The 19,642-nt window shown below is 41.4% G+C and overlaps 1 protein-coding gene across 2 annotated transcripts in view; it reads left to right on the top strand.

Moving 5' to 3' along the window:
• Window positions 1-551: 551 nt before the first annotated feature.
• LOC113461204 (transmembrane and coiled-coil domain-containing protein 4-like) overlaps window positions 552-19,642 on the top strand; it is an 81,324-nt gene continuing 62,233 nt past the window's right edge. For both annotated transcript variants that reach the window (XR_005508244.1, XM_039118808.1), the window contains exons 1-4: window positions 552-998; window positions 1,095-1,235; window positions 1,337-1,418; window positions 3,907-4,401. Coding sequence is in view for 1 of the 2 variants with exons in the window: in XM_039118808.1 (XP_038974736.1) it covers window positions 745-998; window positions 1,095-1,235; window positions 1,337-1,418; window positions 3,907-4,401 (972 nt within the window). In the remaining variant the exon portion in view is untranslated. The remainder of the gene's footprint in view (window positions 999-1,094; window positions 1,236-1,336; window positions 1,419-3,906; window positions 4,402-19,642) is intronic.

The following is a 19,642-nucleotide window of genomic DNA, read 5'->3' as shown; positions in this document are numbered from 1 at the left end:
ATGGGACACTAGCTGCCTCCCTTGAGGAGGGGGGGGGGGGGGGGGGGGGGGGGGGGCGGGGGCTAGCCGACCTCAGCCCATTCAGGCCTACTCTTACTGATGGGATACCGACCGCCACCCTTGGAGCATGGAGGGGAAGGGGGGAGGATGCTGTGGTGTCTCCATCCGCAACCGACTTCAGCCCATTCAAGCCTATTCTCACAGATGGGCCACGAGCTGCCTCCCTCGGAGCATTGGGAAAATGGCCTCCACTTCCAAAAAATTACTACACTAGCCACTCGTGTCAGTATGAAAACAATCCTGGAGTTCTAGAAAATTACCACACCAATGTACTGGCTTCAGGCGTTTGCTGGTTGACGGATCTTGATCGTTCATGTCGGCCAGAGTTTTTCTCTTAGATCAAAGGACGATTTTACCTTTTGGAGCAGAGAATGGACTGGATCGCATTGACATGAAATATTGAAAAAATAAATTTTGGAGGCTAAAGGAGACCTTTGTGTCGTGCGATGTATAAATACGTTATCACGTGCACTACTAGATGGAAGCGGGCTCCGGATGCATCCCCAGCATGCAAGAGCGCGCGTTTCCGGTGCCACCGCCGCTCACCTCGCTGAACGATGGACCCTTTCTTCCCTCACCCGGCGCACATGAAACGCCCAACCCACGAATCATTTCTCTCAGCCCAACAGGCCGACGTGCCCCTCCACGCCCGCTTCAAGGCAGCGACTCGAAAAGCCGTGAGCGATGACGTTCTCGATTCTGACCCCCGACCAGAGAGTCGCCGCGGGAGGGCTGCTCGCCCTCGCCCTCCGCCATGCGCAGCTCCTCCAAATCCTCCCCTTCGGTTCCTCCTCCTTCTCCATCTTTACCAGCGCCGACGACGGCCGAAGCAGCAGCAGCAGCACCACCGACAAGGATGGCGAATCCTCCCTCCCCCATCATCATCGTCATCATCACAAGATCCACAAGTCTGGCGGCCTCCTTCGTCCCGTTTTCGAGTCGCTTCTCCCCTCTTTGCTGTGCCTTCTTCTTGTTTGTTTGTTTGTTTGTTTGTTTATTCTTAGGATCACTCTTATTCGCTGATTCTTTTATAGGTTGCTGGATATTGAATCTATGGACTGGCCTGGACTGCGTGAAATGGTAGCGCACATGAAGGGCGATGGCAAGGAAGGGGATAGCCACTCCTCCCAGCTCTGGACCCATGAATCGCATGGCCTTCTTCGTCCCGTTTTTCGGTCTCTTTCTCACCCCCCCGCTCTCTTCTTTTATAATTGTTTCTTCCAGTTCCATGGAATTGAGGTTCTTGGGTTTGCTCTGATACGCTGAAACTTTGTAGGTTCTTGGAGATTGATTCCAAGGCCTGGCCCGTGTTGGAGAAAGCGGCTGTTTCTTCTCCAGCTAGGGAACAAGTTGTGATGGTATGCCGTCCAATTCCTTTCCTTTCTGCTCCCCTGTTCTATCAGGTTTACTGCAAGATGATGTCTGCTTGCGAGAAGAATAAATGTCTGCACGGTTATGGAGCTTGAAATGAATTAGGTTTGTGTAATTATAATGTTGGTAAGTAAAGCTCATGTGAAAAGGCATGAGATGTTTGATTAAAAATGTATCACCCAAGAAATTTGTTAAAGAGGCGAGACAAGAATTAATGCCAAGGTAATCTGATTTTTGGATTAAAAGAAAATAGCCATCAGCAGGAATGCATGTCGGGTCAAGGACACAAAATGGAATTTGAAATCTGTCAAGCTTATGGTAAAGGAAGCACCATCAAAGCTTTGAGAGTCAAAAGGAGAAAATGAGACCATGACCATGGATCACCATCAAGCCCAATCCAAATATGAAACCTTATTTTCCAAGCATTCCAATTAAGGGCTACTTAAAGATGGCTGACTTACAAGCTTTTTCAAATCATGGTGCCCAATTTTCTCGAGTGTTCTCTAGATGTTTGCTTTAGATTATGCAACTTTTTGATAGAAAATGGAGCTTTTTTTTTTTTTTTTTTTTTTTTTTGTATTAGAGCCTCCTCTGGTCTTTTTCTGCATGTGCACATGCTATCTCCATCTCAATTTTTCCTCCATCATTTTTCCCTCAACTTGCAAGAGCATGATGGAGAATCATAACATTCCTAAGAAAGGTTTTAAATTCTAACAATTCTAAAAACTTGCTAGAAATTTAAATCCTTAGGCTATATGGTGCATCTTTTCGATCGGTTTTCTTTTTCTTTCTTGAGTTGAAAGAGGGATATATAATAATATAACCCTTCAGATGCAAAGGCCTCTAAAATAATTCTTATTATAGTACTTTACAAAGATTATTTCAATACAATATAAAAATAATTTTTTATATAAATAAATAAAACATTCTATAACTACATGGATTGGTGGTGGTAATGATGATGATGATGCATGACCCACCTTGCAATAGTATTAATATGCGGTAGTTAATAGGTAATCTAATTTGTTTTATACTCTTACTACTTGTCTGGTTAGTTTATGCTTAATTAAGTGATATTGGTATTTTTCTTAGGAGATCAGTGCGTTCATGTGATTTATTAAAGCTATTAAGCTTCAACATAGCCTAAGTTCAGCTTGAAACCCTCAGAGCTACATAAATTATGATATTTGATAACTTAAAACAAAGTTAAATGATGTGAAATAACTTGTCTTATTCTTTATGTTTTTATTTTACTTTATTTTTGGATTTTCTCATGACTTTTTTTTAACTGAAACTCTGCAACTTGGAGTGAGACTAGTGAAACCGCTGAAAGTGCTGAAAACCAAATCTCTGGCTGAGAGGCACCGAATCTGAGTTTTAAAAACTTGCAAAGTTTTGAAAATTTTGTTTATCTTGCTGATAATATTGCATATTTGTGTTGATATATAGGGACCTGAGATGTACTCATGTTAGGTTGGCTCCAGGGGGTTCCTGGGACATATTGGGTGTCATATGGGCCTTACAGTAAATAAAACATGATTGGAAAAATTATATATATCAGCTACACTTTTCCTTTATGGGCAAGACACTTATTTGCAGAGATACACATGTGGAGGAAAGCTGCTCACCTATTTTTATCATTAAGGTTCTGCTATGTAAATAAACATGACTGGAAAAATTATTTATATCAGCTACACTTGTCCTTTATGGGCAAGACACTTATTTGCAGAGATACACATGTGGTGGTCTCAATAGAACAGGCATGCTGCTCACCTATTTATATCGTTAAGCTTCTGCCGTGTCTTTTCTTCTGCTATGTGTGTTTTATTATTCTATAATATCTGACATCTTGATGATAAATCTGCAATTTGCTGGTGGTATTTTTTTCATTCCGATGAACTCAAATTTTTTTTGAAGTATTGGAACTTTGAAATTCATCGACTAGAATTTCTTGTGAACGAACTTTCTGAAATTTATTGTCCATATCTTATGATATCCCACTTAAAGATATTTAACTCTACTTTCTGAGGTTACACAAACTTGATCTTTAACTTATTCATTTACCTAGTGGGTATGCTCACTGGCTTTATCAATTTTAGGAAAGTGCTTCTGAATTTCTTGAAATACTCAATAATAGGTGAAGCTACTACCTGGTTTATACCAAGTTGTATGACAAACCAAGCTACCTCCTTCATGAGCAAAAGCTTCTTCCTTTGTGGTGAAGATTTCATATAACCATTCTAACCATCGTCGTAAGGAAGATTCTACATCACTATTTTATAGGCACATATAGTTCTGAGAAAGGTTAATAATAATAATCCTTGCACTTTTACTATGTTGTACATAGATTCTGAAGTTTTAAGCATTTCATTCATTGAATTCTACTTTTTTGTCACTTTGCTCTAACTCTGTTCTTTCACTTATGAGTGTATTTGATATTATTTTTATTCCCACTGTTTGTTCGTTCTTTTCTAGTTCCTGAAGACAATTTTTGATGACGAGGAAGCATGCTCAGAAAGATCAAATCAAGAATTTGCATTGACAGAAGCAGTTGATTATATGGTAAAGGATTTGCAAACTTCTTCTGCCTCAGCTGAGGCAGTAAAGAAGCACAACAAGCACAAAGATAAATATCATGAAAGAATCACTTCTGATGTGATGTGTAGAATTTCTGAAGTGACATGTAAGCCATATGAAATCTTTGAAATGACAAAGCTGGAGAGCTTATTCAGTAGAGAGGAGGCACACAGTCAATCTAACAATGAGCATGGTGAAAAATCTTTCCTAGAGGACATTTTAGTCAAACATCAGCGGAAAGTGGTAGTTCTATATGAACTTCTTTCTGCCTGTGTGGCTGATATACCTCAAGAGTGTAAGAAACCTTCACAACACAGGAAAGGCTATGATGCCCGTCACCGTGTCGCTCTACAATTGTTGGCAAAGTGGCTCAATGTCGAGTGGATAAAAATGGTTTGTTTGTCTACTGAAACTGCTTTTAATATAGAACAAGAGCTTCTCTGATATGACTCTATTCATATTATTTCTCTTGAATTTCTAGAAATATGTATATCTTTCACTTTTTCCTCAAGCATGATGATGTGATGCAACTACTATGTTTCTTCCCCTGCTTTGAAGTAACATATAATTACTTGATGATGTCAAGCTTAATTTCATAGTTTGGGCCTTGCTTTTTCTGACTGCTTGTCATTCATAAGATCAACCTCTATTATTTTTGTTCAGTCTTGACACTGGCATCAGCAGTGTTAAAACACCAAGATTCCAGGTTCTTAAGGCCACATTGTAGCATTCTAACTTTTAACCTGCAACAACTGAAGCTTATTAACTACACTCCAACCTATCTGGCTTTATGTAATCTTCAATCCATGAGATTTTGATTCACTGTAGATTTTTGGTTTACTCGAGCCCAAGTAAAGTTGGGGTAACCAGGTGCTTTCAACATTGTCTTGAAAGATGTAGAAGCCTGAGACTCCAGTAGATGTCTTTATAAATCATGTTATTTATTGTTGTTTAATCTTGTACTAGCTAGATAAATTGATATTCTCTTTTATAGACTTGTATTTCCAACTTTTATGGAAATAATTACTTTCAACAGTTAATGCTGTTTTCATTTTGGCATAATTTAGATTATCAGTGTTAACTGACCACTAGACTCCAAAATCTTAAGCTGTTGGGAAGTGGTCAACAATGTATGTCAGGTCCTAACAATCAGAATTCTCATGCTAATGCTATTGAAAATAAGAACATAGGGTGGTGCAAAGTCCGCCGAACCGGTACCGGGACCCGTACCGGTCGGCCCTTGGTATGGTTTGGTACCATACCGAATCAGTACGGGTAGGGCGTGCCGGTTCATGGGCCGACACACCCATTTTTTTTGGAGTTTTCAAAAATATTTAATTGGTAATCACTCTTTTTGAACTTTTTCAATGATTTTAATTTGATGTTTTCTTGATATTTTTTTGATGCTTTTTGATGTTTCTAAGATTCCAGTTTAACCAAGATGATGCATCTTATTGCTTTAAAATGATACAAATTATAAAATGAACAACATAAAATATATTCAAATCAAGTAGTGATGTGAAAATTTAAAAATAATACAATCAATTACATACATTTAAAGTTCAACATGCATACCGATATTTAAAATCGGATCGAGTGGCGATGCCCCTCATAGATATTCAGATCATCAACATAGTCAGGAGGTACATTAGCCTACCCCTCTAACCAAGCGGCGTTGTAGTCTTATACGTTTATCCCATAAAAAAACATGCATCAGGTTATAAATACTTTCAGATATCTCGCTGAAGCTTTGGCTATGATAGGTGTTTTCTGACTGATAATCCGGCTGTAGAGGGGCCCATTCAAATATACCGGCAGCAAAATTCGACTAGTAAGATGCTCAGATGCTCTAGATTGCGTAGGATAGTAGCAACTGAAAGATGCCTTAGACGCACCATATTCATATCTGTATCCGTATGGATTATAGGCTGCATGTGGTTACGGATAATAGGATTCAGTATACGACTCGAAATTTGATACGTCTATGGATCTTACTCTACGTGCAAGGTCATCTACAGCTGCATCGTGTCCTCCTAAATGACCTCGAGGGGTCTGTCTCCTATTCTCGCGGGCTCTACTAGATCGTGCACTGTGGTTTCTATCCTGTGTAGCATGCGTAAATTGGAACTCATCGATGAATCGAAGACTACTCTGCGGCTGTCTTAAAAGCAGTAGTCTCTTGTCCTCCACTGTCTCTCTGGCCGGCAGATCCATGACCATTAGAATTGCCATCACTGCTGCTTCTAGTCTCTAAATCTGAGTGTATTTACTCCTCAACACTGCCCATTGAGGCTGTAGGTGCCTTTTGTTTTTCTTTTTTGGAGTATTGGGCAACTACCTTCTTACCCTTCGTCTCTTTTTGCCGGGCTATGCTGAAGGATCTATGTCGCCATCCTGACCGAGTCGACCGAATAGTGTAGTGGCATCGTTTATGTGGAGTGATTGATTAAAACCCTATTTGATTTTGATGAGCTCAAAGCATTTGAGTATATCTCTTGCTTACTAATGAATTCAATCAAGTGTTTCAGTGAAAATCTTGTCTAAGTGTCTCTAGACTTGGTTCATAATATTTTGGATAAGTTAAGAAGTCAGCCTGAACCAAAGTCTGAGACTCGAGTCGACTCCAGAGTATCACGAGTCGACTCCAAGCGTATCAAGTTCACTGGCACGGGCTCGAGTCGACTCCGGATAAGTACGAGTCGACTCCGACTTAGAACAGACAGACGAACAGAAAGCATCAACTCAAAACCTGTCAGCGAGTCGACTCCTGAAGTGCGCGAGTCGACTCCGATGTTCACCGAGTCGACTCCAGGGTAGCAAGAGTCGACTCCAAGGAGCCACAGGCAGAAAAGTCAGAGAGCAGTTTTCGGGTCTGAGATTCGAGTCGACTCCCGTGGAACGCGAGTCGACTCCGATGGTTGGCAAGTCGACTTCAAAGAAAGTGAGAGTCGACTCTCAGAGGAACACAAGGAAAAAGTCAGAGAACGTTTTTCGAACTCTGAGATTCGAGTCGACTCCCGCAATACGCGAGTCGACTCCGAGACTCCGCAACCACAAAGAAGACAGAAGACCAATTTACTGTCTCTGAGATTCGAGTCGACTCCCAGACAGCTAGAGTCGACTCCAAGGCAGCTCTACATCAAAAAGACAGAAGACGGTGTTTCGGAAACTGAGAGCCGAGTCGACTCCGGGGAAGTTCGAGTCGACTCCAAGACTGGACGAGGCAAAAGACAGAAGATAGGGAGTTCGGGCTCTGAGCGCCGAGTCGACTCCCAGGATTGTCGAGTCGACCAAATTCAAAAATAGATCCACGGACTCCATGGGATGAGCCGACTCCGAGAAAGCCAAGTCAGCTCCAGAAGTTGGCGAGTCGACTCCAGGTCAAGACGAGTCGACTCCCAGCCTAAGAGGCTACTTTAATTCAAATCCGAAACAGTTGCCGAGTCGACTCCAGAAAAGCATGAGTCGACTCTCGCTACAGCCGAGTCGACTCCTGATCGCGCGAGTCGACTCCAACCCACCAACGGACACATTGTCAGGGTGTACAGAGTGTGCAGAACGGGCAGAAAAAGCTCTCTAACGGCTAGTTTCCGTGGGGGTTGGTTTAATTAGCCACAGAGGACTGTAGCAAAGCAGAGAACAACCATTCCACTCCAAGTAATCAAGCTTTCAATCTCTGCAACTTGTTCTTCAACGAAAAAGAGGGAAGAGCAGCATTAACTGCATCCACCTACTTCTTCCCAACAGTGAAAGAGCGTCCTCCTGCATTCAAGTCGACTACACATTCAAGAGAAGACCCGAAGTTCAAGAAGCCCTTCCTCTTCTCCAACTTAAAAGCGTTTGAGGGCTCTTAACTTCGTTATTGTTCATATTGCCATTTATCTGCTTTTGAGAAGCTGTATTTTTCTGTTTGTTCTTTTCATCTACACATTGTCTTTGCTTGGTTCAATCGGGGGATTGAATCAAGGGTATAGAGGTTGGTTGGTGAGCCGAGTGTAAAACCAACGTGTAAGGGTTCGATTGTGATCCCGGAAAAACAATCGGGGTTGGTTCTAGTCGGTGAGCCTGGGAAAACCGACCGAGTTCGTTGTGAGCTCGTAAAACAACAAGTTTGGTTGTGAGCTTGGAAAACAACCGGCTGTAATCCAAGGGGTTATAGTGAATTCCCAAGTGAGACTTGGGGAGTGGACGTAGGAGCAAGGGTTAGCTCCGAACCACTATAAAACTTGGTGTTTGTGATTGATTGTCTCTCTTTCTCTTACTCTCATATCACTCACAGCACATAGCAATTAATCGAACAACTTGCAATAGCTTTAATTAGTCATCCACATCGTTTTAAATTGTAAGATTATTTTAAAACCCAATTCACCCCCCCCTCTTGGGTTGTCTATCTGGGCAACAAGTGGTATCAGAGTCTAAACTCTTCCACCCAAGAGTAAAAGATCGAAATGACAACCCCATTTGGATCTTCCCACATTGAGGGTCAGTCCACCCAAAGACCCCCATTCTTTAATGGATCCGACTACTCATATTGGAAGGCTAGGATGAGAATATTCATCCAAGCCCAAGACTATGAGATGTGGACCATTGTAGTAAATGGGCCATACATCCCATCCATATATGTAGAGGGTGTCACGGTACCCAAACTAGAAAAGGATTGGGATGAACATGACATGAGAAAGGCACAACTAAACTCTAAAGCTATGAATGTGCTTTATTGTGCCTTAGATAGAAATGAATTCAATAGGGTCTCAACTTGCAATTCTGCAAAAGAGATTTGGGACAGACTTGAAGTGACCCATGAGGGCACGAATCAAGTCAAAGAATCCAAAATAAATATTTTGGTTCATAAGTATGAACTATTTAAAATGGATTCTAATGAAACAATCACATGCATGTTCACTAGGTTTACTGACATTGTCAATGGCCTAAAAAGCCTTGGCAAGAACTATACTAACAGTGAGCTTGTCAGGAAAATCCTTCGTTGTCTACCAAGGTCATGGGAAGCTAAAGTGACGGCAATCCAAGAAGCCAAGGACTTGAACAAGTTACCACTTGAGGAGCTTCTTGGATCCCTAATGACGCACGAGCTAACCATGAAGCAACACAACGAGGAAGAGTCCTCCCATAAGAAAAAGGTAATAGCTCTTAAATCTACTTCATCTAACAAGGACTTGTCTTGCAGTAGCAGCAGTGAAGAAGAAGAACATGAGGAAGATGATGGTGAGGCTCTTCTTGTGCGCAAATTCAGAAAATTCATCAACCACAAGAAGTCCTATCATCAAAGGAGAGGCCCCTCAAATTCCTACCGCAAGGACAAAGGTAAGGAAAGGGAAAATGAGGGGATTGGCTGCTATGAGTGTAAAAAACCGGGACACATCAGAGCTGAGTGTCCCTTACTAAAGAAGGGCAACAAGTACAAGAAGAAGAAAGCCCTCGTCACCATCTTATCGGACTCCGACGCATCATCTTCATCATCGGATGAAGAACAAGAAGAAAAGGCCAATTTGTGCTTCATGGCCAATGAAAATGAGGTAACATCTGAATCACATCTCGATTTTTCTTTTGATGAACTTTATGATGCATTTAATGAATTAATGATAGAATATAAGGCCATAAATCTTAAGAATAAAGAACTTAAAATAGCTAATCAATCATACATACTTAAATGCGATAAACTAGTTAAGGATAAGGACTGTATCACCAAAGAAAATCTAGAACTTAAGACAAGCAACCAACTCTTAATTAAGAAAACTAACACCTTAAGTAAAAATAACGAAGAACTAACTAAGGAATTTTCAGAACTTAAAAACCATAAACAAATCTTAAACAAGGATCTCACAAAAGAACTAAATGATCTAAAAGCAGAAAATCAAACACTAACTAAAGAACTTAACAAATACAAACCTTTGGTTGAAAAATTTACATATAGTTCTGAAAAGTTAAATATGATACTAAATAGTCAACGAGCAGTATTTAATAAAGCGGGTTTAAGATATAAACCAAGAAATAAACAAAAACTTCTTAGTAACTTCTTTGTTAAAGCTGGGGAAAGTAAAACTAAGAAAATAACCTGCTTTTGTTGTGGAACTATAGGTCATAAAGCAAATGTGTGTAATTTTAGGAAAGGTAAAACAAAAAGAAAAATTAAAAGGGTATGGGTTCCAAAAGGAACCAACTTGACTAACCATGAAGGACCCAAGAAAACTTGGGTACCTAAGATGATATGATTTGCTTGTGTAGGAGTGTCTTGCAGCCAAGGTCAACAAAAACTGCTGGTATTTGGATAGTGGCTGCTCAAGACACATGACGGGTGACAAGGATCAATTTTTCACCCTTGAAGCTAAGAAGGGAGGTGCTGTGACTTTTGGAGACAACAACCAAGGTCACATCATTGGTATTGGTAAAGTTCAAATTACCCCTTCTACTTTTATTGATAATGTTAGATATGTTGATGGTCTTAAGCATAACTTATTAAGCATTAGTCAATTATGTGATAAAGGGTATGATGTTATGTTTAAACCATCACTATGCATTATAACAAACCCTAATGACAATAGTTTAGTTTTTAAAGGAATTAGACGTGGGAATGTGTATGTTGTAGACCTTGAAGATCTTGCCAAACATAACCAATGTCTAGTTGTTAATGAAACTAAGGATAATGATGCTAGCTGGTTATGGCACCGTAAGTTAGGTCATGCAAGCATGGACACAATAACTAAACTAGTTAAAAGAGATTCCGTGATAGGTTTGCCAAAATTAAAATTTGAGAAGAACAAAATATGTGAAGCATGTCAATTTGGCAAACAATCTAGGAACTCATTTAAATCCATAAAATGTGTCTCTACATCTAGACCTCTAGAATTATTACACATGGACCTATTCGGACCAACTAGAACCACTAGCCTAGGTGGAAATAAATATGGTCTAGTTATTGTAGATGACTATTCTAGATACACTTGGGTTATGTTCTTAGCACATAAAGATCAAGCTTTTTTAGTATTTAAAAAGTTTCATAAGGAAGTAACCAATGCTAGAGATACTTCAGTAATAGCCATTAGAAGTGACCATGGTACCGAATTCGAAAATCAGTCATTTGATGAGTTTTGTAGTAAAAAGGGGATAACCCATAATTTTTCTGCACCTAGGACACCACAACAAAATGGAGTTGTGGAGAGAAAAAATAGAACTCTAGAGGAAATGGCTAGAACTATGTTATGTGAAAGTAACCTCCCTAAGTACTTTTGGGGAGAAGCCATTAATACTTCTTGTCATATATTAAATAGAGTTCTATTGAGACCCATCATAAAGAAAACACCTTATGAACTTTGGAAAAACAGAAAACCAAAAGTTAATTACTTTCATGTTTTTGGATGTAGGTGTTTTGTTCATAATAATGGGAAAGATAATCTAGGTAAATTTGACTCTAAATCTGATGAGGGAATATTCTTAGGTTACTCTACAACTAGTAAAGCCTATAGAGTCTTTAATAAAAGAACCTTAGTTATAGAAGAATCTATACATGTTGTATTTGATGATTCTAGTGACATCTCCTCTAGTAAGAAAGTTAACTTTGATGATGATGCTGAAATTCTTGAAGAAAAGATAGATGAGATGACATTACAAGATGATAATCAAAAATTGATTGAAGGAGCATCATCAAGCCAAGAGGCTATTGTGAATCATGGGCTAACTAAAGCTTAGAGGTATGCTCACGGGCATCCTAAGGAACTAATTCTAGATGATCCATCTCAACCGGTTAGGACTAGAGCATCTCTTAGGAATTTAAATAACCATCTAGCTTTCGTCTCACACTTTGAGCCCAAACATATAGAAGAAGCCGAAAATGATGTAAATTGGATAAATGCAATGCAAGAAGAATTAAACCAATTTACTAGAAACAAGGTATGGAATCTAGTAGAGAGACCTTCTGAATATCCGATTATAGGTACTAAATGGATTTATAAAAATAAACTTGATGAAAATGGAATTGTTATAAGGAATAAGGCTAGACTAGTAGCAAAGGGTTATAATCAAGAAGAAGGTATAGATTTTGATGAAACCTTTGCTCCTGTAGCTAGACTTGAGGCTATTAGATTATTATTAGCATATGCATGCTCTAAGGACTTCAAACTATTTCAAATGGATGTAAAAAGTGCATTTTTAAATGGGTATATAAATGAGGAGGTATATGTAGAACAACCTTCTGGTTTTGAAAATCATCAATACCCTAATCATGTATATAAACTGAACAAAGCACTTTATGGTTTAAAACAAGCACCTAGAGCATGGTATGAGAGGCTTAGCAAATTCCTACTAGAACATGAGTTCTCTAGCGGTAATGTAGATACAACACTATTTCTGAAAAAGAAAAACCAAGATATGCTACTAGTACAGATTTATGTTGATGATATCATTTTCGGTGCTACTAACAATCGCCTCTGCGAAGAATTTGCTGATTTGATGCAGAGTGAATTTGAGATGAGCATGATGGGAGAGCTGAACTACTTCCTTGGGCTTCAAATCAAACAGTCTGAAGGAGGCATCTTCATCAATCAAGCCAAATATATCAAGGAGATACTCAAGAAGTTTGATATGGAGGGAAACAAGTCAATCAGCACCCCCATGAGCTCATCATGCAAATTAGACCAAGATGAATCAGGTAAATCTGTAGATCAGAAACTGTATAGAGGTATGATAGGATCTTTATTGTATCTTACTGCAAGTAGACCTGATATTATGTTTAGTGTCTGCATGTGTGCTAGATATCAGGCTAATCCTAAGGAATCACATCTAGTTGCAGTTAAGAGAATTTTTAAATACTTAATAGGAACTAAGAATATAGGATTATGGTACTCTAAAGAATCTAGCCTAAACTTAATAGGATACACAGATTCAGACTTCGCTGGATGTAAGCTTGATAGAAAAAGTACCAGCGGGTCTTGTCAATTTCTAGGAGAAAACCTAATCTCATGGTTTAGCAAGAAACAAAACTCGGTTGCATTATCTACTGCTGAAGCTGAATATGTTGCAGCCGGGAGTTGTTGTGCTCAAATCTTGTGGATCAAACAACAATTAGAAGATTATGGCATTAAACAAGATAAAATACCTATTAACTGTGATAATACAAGTGCCATTAATCTAACTAAAAATCCAATTCAGCATTCAAGAACTAAACACATTGAGATAAGACATCACTTCATAAGAGATCATGTACTGAATGGTGATGTGACACTACAATTTGTTTGTACTGATGATCAATTAGCAGACATTTTTACAAAACCCCTAAGTGAAGAGAGGTTTAGTGTGCTTAGGAGGGGATTAGGAGTGATTGATCCATCCTAGTGGTAGTTTCCACTAGATTCGTTGATTTTGATGATTAGATTGTGGTTAAAATAGAGTTTCTTTTCAATGATCATCAAATCAGATCATAATTTAGTGATTTTCCCTCATTCGGCACGAACATAACATGATTTTTAGGTGCGTGCCAAAGTTAGAGACGACTCGAGTAAGTTTCAGAGTCGGCTCCTAAGGGGGAGTCGACTCGCGCATTTGCGGGAGTCGACTCGCGCATTTGCGGGAGTCGACTAGCAAAGATGGCAGCAGAGGGGGAGTCGACTCTCATATAGTCGGGAGTCGACTCGAGGTCTACAGGCGCATAAGGAGAGTCGACTCGCGCATATTCTGGAGTCGACTCGAGGTCGAGTCGACTCGCGACTCAGTGGAGTCGACTCGCAGTCGGGATCCGACTTTTTAATCCTAACTTTGTCGTTTCGAAAACACTTCTTTCTCAGCCGCCACTGTTCACAAGCCCTAGAGCCGACTCCTAGGTCGTCCCCGGTCGTCCCAAAGGCCTTTTTCCGTCGATTTTTCACCGTCCCTTAGGGTTTTCCTCCCTTCCTAGGTCGTCCCCGGTCGTTCCCAAGCCTTCTCCGTCGACCTTTCACCATCCTTTAGGTTTTCATCCCGTTCTAGATCATTATGCCGCGTAAAACCGTAGTCCGGAAGAGGTCCCGACCCGAGGCCGGTCCCGAGAGGCGCTCCAAGGCTCGGCACGATCCCGCGAGGCCACAACCTCCGGCTCGTTCCCCGCCAAGGGCGGTTCCCGCGAGGCCATTAGCCGGGAAGGCCGTCACCACCGGGAGATATGTCGACTTCGACTATCTCTCCCGGGAAGGGTTCACTATAAGTGATAGACTTAGGGCCCAGGGCTTAGAGTACTTCCTCACCTTAGATCTCCCCACATATCCAGGGCTCATTAGAGAGTTTTACGGTACCGTCCATCGGGGAGATGGGGGTATCGAGGGCACGGTAGCCGGTGTCCCTCTGTTCATTACGGAGGATCTTATTGCCCACATCCTCCACCTTCCACTAGTAGGGGTGGCTCCCACACATCCCGAGGACAGGGTTGAGGCCCTTACGGCCGTTCTAGGGCATCCACCCCAGTCACCCTTAGACGAGGTATCCGCTAGCTCACTTCCGATTGAGATGCGGATCCTCCTAAGTATATTGTCTAGGTCCATCTTCCCTAAGACCGGGAGATTTGACTTTGTATCTGAGAGAGACCTAGCTCTCATGTTCTACATGCTTCATGACACCCCAATCAACTTCCCCAAACTCATATATCGATACATGTGTGAGCCACTAGACAGACCTAGGCTCACTTTGCCCTACGGTATGGTCTTCACCTTGTTATTTAGGGAGTACGAGATTCCTATCCCTGAGGGGGAACCCTTTCGCGCATTGCGATGGACTGATCGCACGCGTGCAGGGACCCTACACAGGATGGGGTTTCGGAAGAGAGAGGGGACATGGGTTAGGAAGTCTTCCATCACCACACAGACCACCAGACCTTCTCCCAGTCCTGAGCCAGACTCTGACCTTCCCGACTTACCAGACTTTCCATCCACTTCTGCTCCTACCACCTCCTCCGGACCCTCCTCCTCGTCTCCACCATCCATGGAGGTCCGCATCGCTCCTGAGCAGCTCCGGGAGCTGCGGCAGGAGATAGTCCGAGATCTGAGGGATGAGTTGCTTCGGGAGCTCCGAGGTTCGGTGCCTGCTCCCTCTCCCGCTCCATCTTCAGCGTTGGTCCCTTCCCTGACGGCCGTGACTGACATGACGGCTCATGTGCGGGAAGAGATCTACAACATGAGGACTTTGCTCCAGGCCCAGTTTCATAGCATGAGTGAGGTCACGAGCACCACTCGACAGATGAGGGAGGACATCGGTCGTGACATGCACATCACTACCGAGGGGGCCGAGTGCTTGTCGAATGTGCTCATCGACAAGCTGGACGCACTTCAGACGTCGGTGACTGAGCTCTCTACTACACATAGCAGAGCCACTTCGTCCATTATCACTCAGCTCGGGCATGTTACAGATGCAGTCACCCTCCTCATGGAGCAGAGCAGATCGAGAGGAGGAGCTAGATCCTCGAGGAGACCATAGCTACTTTTTGTGTTTTGTTTTGACTGTATTGTTTTGCCTTATTTTTTTTTGTACTCTCAAATGTATTTACATGCAAATCAATACAATGAGTAGCCATATTTTCTTCAATTCTGTGCCATTTGATGATTGATTGGTTGTGCCATTGATTGTGTGTGCTTACCTTCTTTTTGATACGATGACAAAAAGGGGGAGAAATATGTATAAAATATGTAAAAGGAATCAATGAAAATTAAAAAAACTGTTAAAACACACAAAATTTGTTCTAAGTGGATTTGGTACCTCGAGGCTCATTATCTCTCTTTTGGGGCTCCTAATGGAGTAATCTCCAGAATCTATTCAAGGGATATTCGGAGATTAGCTGAATCCTACTCAAGAACAAATTGACAAATTTTCCCTCTAAAAACAAAAAATTCAGTTCAAAAACTTCAAAGCATTAAAAGAAAATTCAGAGAATCAAAACATAGTAGAATGCATATGTTGAGGGGGAGAATCTGAATATTAATCAAGCTAAATCATTAAAGATATATAAGCCAAACAATTGATTGTATAATATGAAGGCTTATATAATTCCAAATGAAAGGGGGAGCTTTAACTCCGAAATTTATTGTTTCACTCCTTTCAAGCTTGGATAAATTGAATTACCAGACATTTGAATTCAATTATGGATTTTATTTCATTGTTTATTGAGCAATTCACTTTACATATACTCAATGTTTTGTCATCATCAAAAAGGGGGAGATTGTGGAGTGATTGATTAAAACCCTATTTGATTTTGATGAGCTCAAAGCATTTGAGTATATCTCTTGCTTACTAATGAATTCAATTAAGTGTTTCAGTGAAAATCTTGTCTAAGTGTCTCTAGACTTGGTTCATAATATTTTGGATAAGTTAAGAAGTCAGCCTGAACCAAAGTCTGAGACTCGAGTCGACTCCAGAGTATCACGAGTCGACTCCAAGCGTATCAAGTTCACTGGCACGAGCTCGAGTCGACTCCGGATAAGTACGAGTCGACTCCGACTTAGAACAGACAGACGAACAGAAAGCATCAACTCAAAACCTGTCAGCGAGTCGACTCCTGAAGTGCGCGAGTCGACTCCGATGTTCACCGAGTCGACTCCAGGGTAGCAAGAGTCGACTCCAAGGAGCCACAGGCAGAAAAGTCAGAGAGCAGTTTTCGGGTCTGAGATTCGAGTCGACTCCCGTGGAACGCGAGTCGACTCCGATGGTTGGCAAGTCGACTTCAAAGAAAGTGAGAGTCGACTCTCAGAGGAACACAAGAAAAAAGTCAGAGAACGTTTTTCGAACTCTGAGATTCGAGTCGACTCCCGCAATACGCGAGTCGACTCCGAGACTCCGCAACCACAAAGAAGACAGAAGACCAATTTACTGTCTCTGAGATTCGAGTCGACTCCCAGACAGCTAGAGTCGACTCCAAGGCAGCTCTACATCAAAAAGACAGAAGACGGTGTTTCGGAAACTGAGAGCCGAGTCGACTCCGGGGAAGTTCGAGTCGACTCCAAGACTGGACGAGGCAAAAGACAGAAGATAGGGAATTCGGGCTCTGAGCGCCGAGTCGACTCCCAGGATTGTCGAGTCGACTCGAGTGGACCAAATTCAAAAATAGATCCACGGACTCCATGGGATGAGCCGACTCCGAGAAAGCCAAGTCAGCTCCAGAAGTTGGCGAGTCGACTCCGGGTCAAGACGAGTCGACTCCCAGCCTAAGAGGCTACTTTAATTCAAATCCGAAACAGTTGCCGAGTCGACTCCAGAAAAGCATGAGTCGACTCCCGCTACAGCCGAGTCGACTCCTGATCGCGCGAGTCGACTCCAACCCACCAACGGACACATTGTCAGGGTGTACAGAGTGTGCAGAACGGGCAGAAAAAGCTCTCTAACGGCTAGTTCCGTAGGGGTTGGTTTAAATAGCCACAGAGGACTGTAGCAAAGCAGAGAACAACCATTCCACTCCAAGTAATCAAGCTTTCAATCTCTGCAACTTGTTCTTCAACGAAAAAGAGGGAAGAGCAGCATTAACTGCATCCACCTACTTCTTCCCAACAGTGAAAGAGCCTCCTCCTGCATTCAAGTCGACTACACATTCAAGAGGAGACCCGAAGTTCAAGAAGCCCTTCCTCTTCTCCAACTTAAAAGCGTTTGAGGGCTCTTAACTTCGTTATTGTTCATATTGCCATTTATCTGCTTTTGAGAAGCTGTATTTTTCTGTTTGTTCTTTTCATCTACACATTGTCTTTGCTTGGTTCAATCGGGGGATTGAATCAAGGGTATAGAGGTTGGTTGGTGAGCCGAGTGTAAAACCAACGTGTAAGGGTTCGATTGTGATCCCGGGAAAACAATCGGGGTTGGTTCTAGTCGGTGAGCCTGGGAAAACCGACCGAGTTCGTTGTGAGCTCGTAAAACAACAAGTTTGGTTGTGAGCTTGGAAAACAACCGGCTGTAATCCAAGGGGTTATAGTGAATTCCCAAGTGAGACTTGGGGAGTGGACGTAGGAGCAAGGGTTAGCTCCGAACCACTATAAAACTTGGTGTTTGTGATTGATTGTCTCTCTTTCTCTTACTCTCATATCACTCACAGCACATAGCAATTAATCGAACAACTTGCAATAGCTTTAATTAGTCATCCACATCGTTTTAAATTGTAAGATTATTTTAAAACCCAATTCACCCTCCCCTCTTGGGTTGTCTATCTGGGCAACAGTTTAAGCATCTCATGATCATATCTCTGAGAGAATGTCTCGGACAAGGAGTCATATGGTGACTGGCTCCCCTGTGGCTATGGCTGTGGCTGATCAGCTGGAAAAATGCATGGAATTTTGCGCTTAGCCCATTGCCCTTTATCGATCTTAGCCTCGCTGGCTACGAAACTGGCCGATCGTGGAGGTGATCCTCGCTCTTCAAGCTCCGAGTCCTGCTGCTAGCCCACAAGCCATTCGATCATAGGATCATCGTCATCATTAACAAAAATACTATAGATCAGATTTGTATATTTGAGCTCCACTTCCTCTCGAATGCACTTCAGTCTCAATCTTAGATTGTAGTTTACATATATAAGGTCGTTGAGGCACTTTTGTATCAAACGATTCCTCTACTTGCTATGGATGAGGGCGAAGGTGGATCAGTTTCGCTCACAACCACTCGAGGAGACTGTCTGGAAGAAGATTTGGATAGCTAGCTGCTTAAAATTTTTCGCGGACAACCCAAAATGAATCCACCATTCAGCTATAAAAATATTGAAGAAAATTACATATCAGAGTACTATATTAGTAACCATCTAATGTCAGGTAAATGCCCTCCTGATGTGTAACATACCTGAATTCATACTTTTCTTATTTACGACCAAGATACTAAAGCTGTCGCTGCCCTCTCCAAATATTTTGGTTTGTGAAAAAAATCGTATTGTACTATATTAATAATAGAAGATACCAGTTAACTTAATATGTCACTTAAGTTAATTTACTTCTTCCAAACATAGGGCCACGACTTATATTCTGGCTCCATCTTGTAAATCACATTACGCAGAGCGACCAGAAATTCATCATCCATATCGATTTCAGATACGCATCTACTACTTATTTTTTAATTTTTTCCAAATTTAAGCCTAGGCCACTGTGCGCATGATCGCATCAAAACTTGAATGAATGTATACCAAATTTTTATGGAGAGTAGCTTGCATGCCCCTAAATACGTTTCTCATTTTACCTTTTTTTTAATTTTGATTTATTTTAAAAAAATTAATCCAAAATTATATTTTTAATTTTTAAAAATTATATATAATCTAAAAATTAAAAAGTTTTATATCAGCGTGTTGATCGTGCATAGATCTACAACATATAAAAAGATCAAGCCAAATTAAAATTTTGGCATGATGTCTACTTATTTTGTAATTTTTGAGCTATTTTTTTAAACCTCCAAAAAAAAGAGTGAGTGAGATAGGAGAGAGAAAGCACACCTTATTTAGCCTTGGATCTTCGTTCTGATAGCCGGAATCGGTTTTTTTTGGAGTATTTGGAAAGCGGAAGCGGAAGCGGAAGCGGAAGCGGTGGAGGGAGCCGTCGCTTTCAAAATGCTGTTGGGAAGGCCTTCGGCCTCCCTACTGGTGAACAGTCAACAGTGTCAACCTGGTTCGGAACCGGATTGACTCGGTGCGAACCGGCTGGTTCGC

Source organism: Phoenix dactylifera, unplaced genomic scaffold, assembly GCF_009389715.1.
Source record: "Phoenix dactylifera cultivar Barhee BC4 unplaced genomic scaffold, palm_55x_up_171113_PBpolish2nd_filt_p 000416F, whole genome shotgun sequence".
NCBI classification, from domain to species: Eukaryota; Viridiplantae; Streptophyta; class Magnoliopsida; order Arecales; family Arecaceae; genus Phoenix; species Phoenix dactylifera.
The sequence above is the reverse complement of the archived record's forward strand: the minus strand, read 5'-3'. Positions and strand labels throughout refer to the sequence as shown.